At 41.6% G+C, this 10,902-nt stretch overlaps 1 protein-coding gene across 1 annotated transcript in view; it reads left to right on the plus strand.

Annotated features, from left to right (window-relative positions):
* Positions 1 to 953: 953 nt before the first annotated feature.
* MED15 (mediator complex subunit 15) overlaps positions 954 to 10,902 on the plus strand; it is a 20,547-nt gene continuing 10,598 nt past the window's right edge. The window contains exons 1-8 of the mRNA XM_009081248.1: positions 954 to 1,034; positions 2,205 to 2,256; positions 2,718 to 2,747; positions 3,960 to 4,355; positions 5,105 to 5,367; positions 6,157 to 6,318; positions 6,361 to 6,543; positions 7,080 to 7,172. Coding sequence (XP_009079496.1) covers positions 957 to 1,034; positions 2,205 to 2,256; positions 2,718 to 2,747; positions 3,960 to 4,355; positions 5,105 to 5,367; positions 6,157 to 6,318; positions 6,361 to 6,543; positions 7,080 to 7,172 — 1,257 coding nt within the window. The 5' untranslated portion in view covers positions 954 to 956. The remainder of the gene's footprint in view (positions 1,035 to 2,204; positions 2,257 to 2,717; positions 2,748 to 3,959; positions 4,356 to 5,104; positions 5,368 to 6,156; positions 6,319 to 6,360; positions 6,544 to 7,079; positions 7,173 to 10,902) is intronic.

Below are 10,902 nucleotides of genomic sequence, written 5' to 3' on the forward strand. Positions count from 1 at the left end.
TTCAGGGGAAAGAAAATAGTAGTGCCCCTTCAGAGTGGCTGAAGCTTTTGTGGTCTCTACCCTAACCTGCATTTGGTGTAGAGTAGCTGCTTATGCCACAGCAGCTACTGAGGAATAAGTTTTTGATATGTTAATTACAAGGTGAAGGTATTTCCTGATCACTTGTTTGTGGAATTTAGACTCTAGCTGCTAGGCTGCTTTAAAACAGAACAGGTTTTGCAGGGAAGTTTCCATGAATGAGAATGCCTAGAGGATTTGAACAGGGCTGTTCACCTGGCTGAGCTCCTTGTTTTAGGACATCTTTCTCTTTGTATGTTCCACGGATGAATTCCTTGCTGCTTTTTGATGCACTGAGAATACCTCTTCTTCTCCATTCGTGTCCCTTCCCACCCTGCCCATCGCTGCACCTCTGCTCTTCTCTTCCTAATCAATGCTCCCACTCGTTATCCTCTCTCATTGGTCAAGCCTCTATGCCTTTAGGTAATCTTTATAAAATATTTTTTTACTTTTCCACCTTATGAGGACTGTTGAAAATTCTGCTGCTAGGCAGCTCAGACTCATTGTTTTCCAAACATGGATTGCATTAATCCTGTCATTCAGCTTTCCTTAAATGAACAAGTCCTGGTATTTTATTAAAATACAACATCAGATGATAAAATAATGACTTGCTTAGCAGTTAGTGTTGAATATCTGCAAAGAATATTTGTGTGTCCTTTTAGAAATTAGTTGGCTTTTTTTCTCCATGTTTTGCAGAATCTTTAAGGGGTGGTGATTTTAAGTAATGTGTGCAGTGCTTGTTTGGGGTTTGTTTTGTTGGTTGTATTTTAAAATATGTAAATGAGAGAGGGGTAAAAAGCTGTTTCACAAACCTTTCTAACTGCAGCAGGTATTTTGTGATGTCCGCAATTAATACTCAACCTTGTTTTTTTCTCTTTTTTTTTTCCAGTGATGAAGCTATGAGGAAAGCTGGTGTTGCCCATAATAAATCCAGCAAAGATATGGAGAGCCATGTGTTTATGAAGGCCAAAACAAGGGTAAAACATCTCTCTTTGCTTCCAGAAGTTATTGGGTGTCAAAAGAAGTTTGGAACAAACTGCAGAAATAGCAAACCCAATGCACTTAGTTAACTGTGTGCTTAGAATACAGAGTTAATAGGAATTTTGGTGTATATGTGCTTCTTTTACCCTTAGGGGTAAGTGAGGTGTTCTGCATCCAATATATGCATCAAACTGGACTTGCTGGTGCTAAAGCAATTGGAACCAATGCATGTATGGAACCCCACTCAGTTCTTATCTGAATAGTTGTGTGTAGTGAATTGCATAGAATTTCCTTTATCTACAATGTAGCACCGTTCCAGTTTGATTGGAAAAGCCAAAGGAATCAATAAAAAGGTTTTGTCAAGAGTAACACCAGGGGAAGTGCTGAGGTCTCTGTGAAAGTCTGGCTATAATTTACAATTCTACGCTCTACCAAAACATAAACTTCTTCCACAGAGCTGTGTTAAGAGATATTGGGTACTGTTGCTGTCCCCAAACAAGTCACTTTTGAGAGAGAACTATTCTTGGTGAAAATTTTATATATGTCACAAATCTCTTCCTACTGTTGGTCCTGTCACTGCTGAGTTGGTAGTTCATGGGCAGGAAGGCTGTCTCAGCCCTGTGCAGTTTCTTACATGTTATGAAGCACACAAATAAAATGCTGCAAAGAATATTTATCTTTTCACTTCTGACACTTCTGTCTTGCTAGTCTTCAAAATTGTTAATTTACTTGTATTTGTAATATGAACTTAGCTTAAAAAATGTTCTTGTTGTGTGAATGTGACATAATTCAGGGACTAAATTAAGGCAGTTTGCCAAGTAAGCAGGTTCAGTCCTTATGAAGAAGGAATTATAGTGGATAAGAAGTGAAAAATGAATATATTGATTTATAATATTCACATGTTGTGATCCTGTTAGTGATTGTCACGGAAGTTCATTCCTGTGAATTTTGTGGCCTTCTCATACCATCCACCACAATGACCTGTTAGTAAAAGTATTTGGACTTAGTTAATGAATAGACTGTTCCTTGCCAATGAACTGCTCTGAAAAGCCCACAGACATTGTAAGGTAGGATCTGGTATGTTGAGGAAGAGTACTGAAGAACCAGAAAGTAATGGTTGGTCTGTTTTTATTTCTGATGCTGAAATACTTGTTTTTCTCCTTTAGGAGGAGTATCTTTCTCTTGTGGCCAGACTTATTATCCATTTTCGAGATATTCGTAAGTAATTTTTTGTTTTGCTTAGTTTTTCTCTCAGTCATGGGGTTGCTCATTGCATCTTCCTGAAAAAGCACGAAATTTTGGGAGTTCATCTGTCATTCTGCATGTGACTCTTCACAAGTTGCTTTCAAAACCTTCCTGTAATATGCATGCTAATTTCTAAATACTATTTCTTTTACACATCATCTATAATTGAAAAGCATTTGAGAAATTATTTAAATTTGCTACTTTTCCACCTTCCTAATTTTTCCTGTATTTTTGCCTTCCTTCCATTGCTTATGTAGCATTCCAGTTACCAAATTGACTTAGGTTAAAGTGTTTTATTAGAACCACAGTAGACAGTGATTTAAAAAATTTTTTAAATTGTGATGTGAATATGTTTCTTGTAGAGAGTATATCCAAAGGGCCAAATTTGTGTGTGACATGATTAACAAGGATGATTAATTGTTTTTTCTTTGCAGACAATAAGAAATCTCAAGCCTCAGTCAGTGGTAAGAGCTCCTTTTTTTTTTTTTCCCCCCTTCCCTTTGCACTCCCATTTCCAAACAGAACAGCTTAGAAATCCAGGCTGTGGAGTACTAAGAATAAATGAGCTGTGGATCCCCTAGCTGGAATATTACATAATGCTGGAGGAAAGGAAAGGTAGCATGATAGTCTTGGAATTCTTCAGCGATGAGTGCGACAGGCTTGGATGTAACACAGGAGACTTGTTTGTTTCCCTGTTTGTACCTTGTTAGCTCGTGACTTGAAAACACAAGAGTGATTGAAAATCATCTTCTGCTGAACAGCCCAGGTTTGTGCCTGTTCCCAGCTTTGGGTTCCTCAGAGTGTTGCATCAGAGGCAAACATTGTGTTTGTGGGGTGTGTGTACTTGGCCATTTGGCTGAGGTTAGATCTGATCTTGTGTTCTGCCTCTGTGCTAGTTTTTGCTGCAGTATGTGTTAGGAACATAGTATGATTCTCTGCTTTTATCCCTCTGTAGGCTAAATACGCAGTGTCTGTCACTGATTGACATGCTGCCTCGACAGCTGGGAATCATTTTATAAGTATTCATTAGAAAGAGGGGGTGCTGCATTCTGTGCCTGATTAATATTACTTCTGCACCCCATGTTGTATTTTGCTCTCTTGAATTGTCTTTCTCTCTTTGACTTCACTTTTCTGTGTGCTCAGGATTTATATTACAATAGTTGTCTTGAAAGGCATTGAATTTATCAACTGCATATGAAAGTAATGTTAGAGGGGGAACTGTATAGCAGAATACTTGCTCTGGTTTGAGCATTGCTTCTCCATCTGACTTCAGAAGGAAGAGGACCCACAGTGGGATTTTTGTCTTGTTTTTGAGGTTATAAGCTCTATATCCTGATGGAGTTTGGTTGGCAGCGTATTTTGACTTGTGTATAAGTTCAGAGGTAGCTATTAAGTTCCTTTTCTCTAATGTATTTAGAATCTTTGTGGAACTTTGCAACTCTGGAGCACTTTAAATAATCTCCACTCTATTTACAGAGAGGCAAAGATGTGCCAGAGGCCTCTTGTCTCACAGGCAGAGTAGTGAATCTTAGTTTCTTGAGGTATTGGATCCAGTCACGATCTGAAGCCAACAGATCAGAGAGTGAATGATGGAGAACAGAGGATTTTGGGGGAGGCAATTGCATAGCTGACTGCATATTGGTAACTCATTTCCCTTATCCATGAATGCCCTGCAGAATCTAACTGGGGGTCCCACAGCAGGGGCACCTGGAATGGGCATGGCATCCCGAGCTCAGGGAGCACCCATGAGTGGGATGAGTGGCCTTGGTCCAATGGGACAACAGATGAGTCTCACAGGGCAGCAGCAGCCTCCTGGAACCTCAGGAATGGCCCCTCATGGTATGCCTGGTGTCTCTACAGCTACTCAGCAGTGCAGAATCTAACTGGGGGTCCCACAGCAGGGGCACCTGGAATGGGCATGGCATCCCGAGCTCAGGGAGCACCCATGAGTGGGATGAGTGGCCTTGGTCCAATGGGACAACAGATGAGTCTCACAGGGCAGCAGCAGCCTCCTGGAACCTCAGGAATGGCCCCTCATGGTATGCCTGGTGTCTCTACAGCTACTCAGCAGAGTAAGTGTTCAGTTTGCTTCAACCACTGAAGTTGTTAGATCAGCTTTTCAGTAACAACTCTTTTCCCCAAGGAAAAGGTGCTGAGGAGATGTCATACTTCTGACTAAATCAGCCAAGCATGCTGTGGGAAGAATTGATTTTAAGTACTGCTACCTAATGGGGTAAATGTCTTGGGATAAATGCCTTTTCTTTAGGACACGGGGTAATGGGTTCAAACTGAAGGAGGGGAAGTTTAGGTTAGATATTTGAAAAAATTTTTTTACGGTAAGGGTGGTGAGACACTGGCACAGGTTGCCCAGGGAAGTAGTGGCTGCCCCGACCATGGCAGTGTTCAAGGCCAGGCTGGATGAGGCCTTGAGCAACCTGATCTAGTGAGGAGGTGTCCCTGCCCAGGGCAGGTGTTGGGACTAGGTGATTTGTAAAGTCCATTCCAACCCCTAAATTCTGTCATTCTATGATACTTCCTTAGTATAGCAAGGAACAGTCTAGCCATTGTGTGAGCAAATTCTTCTTTTGTCCTTCCAATGTCAACCTCAGAATGTGGTTTTTGTAGAGCTCACCTGTGTTGTCTATGGGTGTGGTGCTTCCTGCTGGTGACCTCCATGCACATTTCCTCCTGCATGTTGTTACTTTCTTTACTTGGTGTGACTCATCCATATGAAGAATCAAAAGCATATGCTGCTAATGAAGAACATTAATCTCGCACTGTTTGGGTCTCATGTTTTAAGTATAGTGTATCTTCTTTTTAGCCCAACTTCAGCTTCAGCAGATAGCTCAGCAGCAACAGCAGCAGCAGCAGCAATTCCAGCAGCAGCAGGTGGCTTTGCAGCAGCAGCAGTTCCAGGCCCAGCAGTCAGCCATGCAGCAGCAGTTTCAGGTCCAGCAGCAGCAGGCAGCGGCAGCTGCGGCGGCCCAGCAACAGCAGCAGCAACAGCAGCAGTTGCAAGCTGTCCAGCAGCAGCAGCAGCACATGCTGAAACTGCAGATGCAGCAGCAGCAAAACCAACAGCAGGTGAATGACAAACAGCTACAATGGCAAATGAGGTGATCTGTGATCAATTACTTGTCAAGCGAGGCTTGGCCTGTGTGGAAGTAGATTATTAGCTCTGCCTGCTACTAACCTGTTTCCACTTCAGAGTAGGGCTTCAGGTTAGACTGGCAAGTTAATTGACAACAATATATTACATCCTGGAGGAAGGCTTAACAGATGTATGGTTGCTTTCTTCTGTCTCAGCAATGGAGAATGAATATATTTGTCTCTTTCTCTTTATAAATGTCAGGATTGTCTTTCATTCTGACAAGAATTGGTATGTGGGAAAGAACTTAACAGCACTTGAATTACTGTAGCAATAGTGGCTGTTTTGTCATTGTGTGAATAACACATTGCCACTATAAAAAATGTGTGCCAAACACATCATAAATATATACATCTGTGTCATCCTTAGGCACAAAAGCAGATGAGGAAACTTTAGCTGTCATATTCTTGTGCAGTTTTTGTGAAGGGTGGTTGCATTTGAAGAAGCATGTCTGAGCCCATTTCTACAGGAGAAGCTGATGGACTTCACCTTTGCTTTTGAAAATTGTTTTCGTAGAGAGGAAAGCTTGTAATGTCAAAACTACGGGATGTGCACTATGTAGGGTTGAGATATATGAAAAATGAGTGGGTAAAAAGGTTGGCCTTTCCCTTTGGGCTTAAAACCTCAGCTTGATGTATTAGGATTCTGTTTGCTCTTGGTTTATGCTATAAGTCTGCTGTTGTACTGCTGGAAGCTTTAGCATCCTGGCTCTTCCTGCTTTTCAGATGCAGCAGCAACAGCAGCAGCAGCAACTGCAGCGGATTGCCCAGATGCAGCAGCTGCAGGCAGCACAGGCCATGCAGGCACAGCAGCAACAGCAACAGCAGCAGCAGCAACAACAGCAACAAATACCACAACAACAGATCCAGCAGCAGCCACCTCAACAAGTAATGCAACAGCAGATGCAGCAGATGCAGCAGCAACAACAGCAGCAACAGCAGCAGCAGCAACAACAGCAACAGCAGGTTGCTCAGGCACAACAGTCTCAACTTCCACCACAGTCCCAGCCTCAACCCCAGCCCATGGTGTCTCAGCCACAGGCAATCTCAGGACAAATTCCTGGTCAGGTTATGCCTGTTACTCTTACACCACAGCAGTTAAAAGCAATGCAGGTAAGGACTAGTAACCACTGATTGTTGGTTTCTTATGGTCCTGCTTTTCCTTGGGCTTTACTGGGGAGGAGTGGAGTGTCAGCCACACTTGAGAAATGGATGAGTTGATCCATCCACTTTGTGCTCCTATCAGCTAAGCTGGGAGGAGTTATATGTCATGTGCATCACACTGACAGTTGTAATGAATGTATAAACATTGCTGGTTGGTCATCTGTAGGTGGTTAAGGGAAATGAACATGTGGTTCATTGCTTGCTAGAAAGTTAAGTATCTGGTATTGTTATGGAAGTCCTGACTGTACAGGGAAGAGGTTGCAAGAAGAAATTGAATCAAAGTGTGCAGTCTAGGGGAAAACTGTTATGAGTCTTATAAACATGGGAACTTGTTTTTACAAAGTAACCTCAAAAACTCTAGTTTGCGAGGCTGATCTTGTTTCCACGTTGTTTTTTTAATGAGAATAGTCAATATAGTTGAAACAGAAATGTCATACCCTAATCAGGTATGTATGTTTACTTTGGTTTTTGTTTTCATACTCAAGGTAAGAGCTCAGCTGGTCCAGCAGCAGCAGCAGGCAGCGGCAGCAGTGCAGGCAGCTCAGGCCCAAGCTGCTCAGATGGGAGCTTCAGGGCAGGTAAGGGCTCAGGAGCCAGTGTCACTAGTTACAGGCCTGTAGCAAGTGCATGCTAGAGATGAGCATGGAGATGGGTTTCTGGTGGCTTTCTGATGAGGGGTCTGACGTCGGTCATCCTCTTCATAAAGGGGATATGGTCTTCTATGCTGTTTCTTCTTTGCCTGGAGTCAGAGGCAGGATTTCGTTGACAACCTCTCTGTGCATGCTCTCTGTCCCAAGTAGGTAAGATTGTTGCCTGTACTGACACAGGAATGCACATGAGTAAGACAGTCTGCAGTGGGCACACTACAAGTCTGACTGTTGGTACCTGGAGTGTATCACCTCTTCTTTCGTTAAACTTAGGTGACTGCTTTGTTGTGTAAACTGATTTCTGTACTGTGAATCTTTGCCTGCTATCTTTAATCACGTTATTTACCTTCCATCTTCATGTACTGACTATAAAAATAGAATAGACAATGTAATCTCTCTGCACTCCCCTTTCCTACTTTCATCTTTCATTCTTCTTCTGAGTGAAATGGGCAGTAGATCTAGATTGCTCTTGTTCTGGATGTGAATTGTGAAGGAGAAATGGCATGTGTCACAAGTGCAGAGTTACATTTAAAAAAAAGTGCTGGGTGAAAGCTTGTTGTCTAACAGAGTTTTCTTATCCTGCAATACACTTGTAGCTGCAGTGATTGTTATTCCTTGATGTGTGTCTGGTATGAATGAGACATGGGGGGGAAAATGGGGAATGGCTTGAGCTGAGCCTCTCATCCCATTTGCCACAAGAATATGAAATAGTCTTACCTCTGTAGTGTTTTCTATTGAGGCATTTTACAGATGTGGGTAAGTAAATTATCACCACTTTGTAGGTGAAGAGACAGGCAGACAGGTGAAATGAGGGTGACTAGGATTAATGGCAGAGTTTTTCACATAGCCAGACATTCTGTGTCTGCACGCACCATTTCCCTTTCAGTGCACAACTAATATTATAGATGCAACAAGACATTTGCAAACTTTTTATGTGGACTGTGATAGCAAATGGTTCTGCAACATACATCTCCCAGACTTTTATCAGGGATAGTGTCTTGTACCATCCCAACTCTCATGTGGCTCACATCCTTGTTGGTGGCTAAGTTCTGTTTCTATATTGATCCTTTGGCTTGTGTCAACGTAACACAGGATGTAAAAGCTGAGCAGTGGTAAGTATAGTTGGTACAGCACTGGCAGCAATGCAGAATTCTCCTTTCTACAGTTGAAATGTGAATTAAAACTTCTGTTTGTTTCTTAAATAATTTCCAGGTGGGAGCTGCAGGGACTTAGGCTGACTGGAGACTCTGACTTTTTTTCTTTTTACTAACTTAATGGTGCTCTTTTCAACTCTGAAGTGGATGGATTGAAGTGGATGGATTGTGTTTATGTAGTCAACTTAATTCTTGCTCTGTTTAGTGAATTCATATGCCAGTGGCTTAACAGCACAGTGCAGTTGAAAAGTTTTGGGTGATAAGATGATTGACTGCAAGTTTTGTATTGCAGCTTTATTCAGTCACATGTAGTAAACTCAGGGATCTCTCTTTATCTATCATAGATGGAATTTAGAATATTCCACATACAGCCTTTACTCCACTTACGTTCATGCCACTGCAATGTGAGTCTACTAAAATTCAGTTAACACTGTGAAGTCCAATAATTAAATGGGTTTCTTGTACTTTTATAAATATTTTCTGTTTCTAATGGTTTTAAGATTGTGGCTGTGTGTAATATTACAATGCAGCTTCAGTGTTGAGAGTGTATAAGGATTTCCTTTAATTTGTAAGAATTTTCTTTCAAGAGTAGATTTTGGTTTGTATTTGGTACATTTTTCACTAGCATCAGCATTTTTAGTAAATCTGACTTGACTTTTTTCATTTGGTTCAGGGAAGCTTTTGTTATAAATAAACCCTATCCTAATATTTCCTTGTTACATTTAAACTCTAGGGGCTTTCAAACTGGGAATTTTGCTTGATACGGCTGCATTTTTCCTTTTAATAAAAGTGTTTGTACATCCTTCCTACAGAAAAGTAAAATCAGTCCCAGGTTTAAACCTGGTTTCATGTGAGTTTTGAAGTTCTCTGAAGTTACAAAGACACTGTGCAGGTCAGCGTTACCCTGCCTGGGTGTCTAGTCCTTGTGAGCATGGAACTCACAGGGAGCCTAGTGACCACAGAGTGCTACACAAGTGCTTGCAGCACCAAGTAAAAATAAATCTGTGATCAACTGGAGCTAAGTATTAATAAAGTTTCAATCATTGTTCAGGTGCTCAGAATGCAGAGTGGCTGTTGCTCTTTGAAAATCTGAGCTGCCTTTAGTGGAGTGACAGTGGCACTGTACGTACATATGCTCACCAGCAGCTGTGTATTTATGGACTTCTGAATGTTTGGGTTTTAGATTAAAGAAAGTTACAGGTTCAGGATTCTAATTGTTATATTCCACTTAATTCTTATCAAATAACAGGGTTTGTATATTACTTTGGAGTGAGTCTTCCTCTTCTTGCTCTCTCATTTTTGTGGGGTAAATTCTGTAAATTGAGGTGAATCAGTTTCATTTGTGGAGAAGGATTTGCATTCAGCTAAAATCTTTTTCAAAAGCACTCGAACACTTCTGGTTGTGTTCTTGTTTTAGACTGACAAGAACAACTCCTTCATGGATATATTGCTTTGCATAAAAGAGATGCAATCCTTGGAACCCCCTTTCCTGACTCCTTTGTCAAAGGGTCACAGGTTTTGTAAATGTAAATCAGCTGGAGAATGTGGAAAGATAGATTACTTTTGTTAAGAGAGTGGAATTGGTGTAATTTTATATATACACTTCATTTCCAAAGCACACATTTCAAAAAAACACAAAAGATCAACCTAAAATCGTGTGCATGTGCACACGTTTGACCAACCACAATGCTATAAACAGCTGAAAGCCTTTGAACTGGAGTTTGTCATGCTGGTGTTCAGTGGTTTGCCAGACACTTAAACTCTGAATATGCTTCTAATTTCCTTGGCCTCAGCGGAAGAAACCTAAATCTTCACACTTTGGTGGTGTGGCATGAGAAACAGGACCAAGATGGGACATGTGGGTCACCATAACATCCCTGGGATTCCACATGCTCCAGAGATCCATGTGCATTCACGAGGGTCTAAGATGGGGTGATTGTGCCTGGAAGGATACCTTGGGGTTTGTTTTCTTCCCTAGCAGTTTCCCCCTTTTTTTTTGGTTTTGTTAGGGTCGTGTTGCTTCACCAGCTCTCATGTTGATACTGTAGCTCTTCACTGCACTTCATAGCATCCACCTGTGCTTTGTGCCAGTGCTGGGTTGTTGTGTTTGCTTGTGGTGGCTGTTGCATGCTGTGTGTGCACATGTGCATGTGTGTGTGATGTCCGAAGCGCTCTCATTTGTTGCCCTTTTGAAATCCTGTCTCTGACCATCCCTCTTTGCCTGGATGGAAAGGGACTGCATTGCTCTGATGTTGTGAACTAACAGCTGTGCTGAATTTGACACTATTTTCTTTATCAGTTATTGCTTTCCTTTTTCAGTCTTGCTATGTTGTATTTAATTTTATTTATTTTTAACAATTGTAAGCACATGCATTCTCTGACTCTCTAAGAGACATGTTGCTGGCTGCTTCATTTACATAGAGCACTAAGCAGGAGTGCCCCAAACCATTGCAGGAAGGAGACTGCATTAATTCATAGGTTAGTTAGGCCTGTGTGGTAAGCTAGGG

The sequence above is a fragment of the Acanthisitta chloris genome, unplaced genomic scaffold, assembly GCF_000695815.1.
Source record: "Acanthisitta chloris isolate BGI_N310 unplaced genomic scaffold, ASM69581v1 scaffold22328, whole genome shotgun sequence".
NCBI lineage: Eukaryota > Metazoa > Chordata > Aves > Passeriformes > Acanthisittidae > Acanthisitta > Acanthisitta chloris.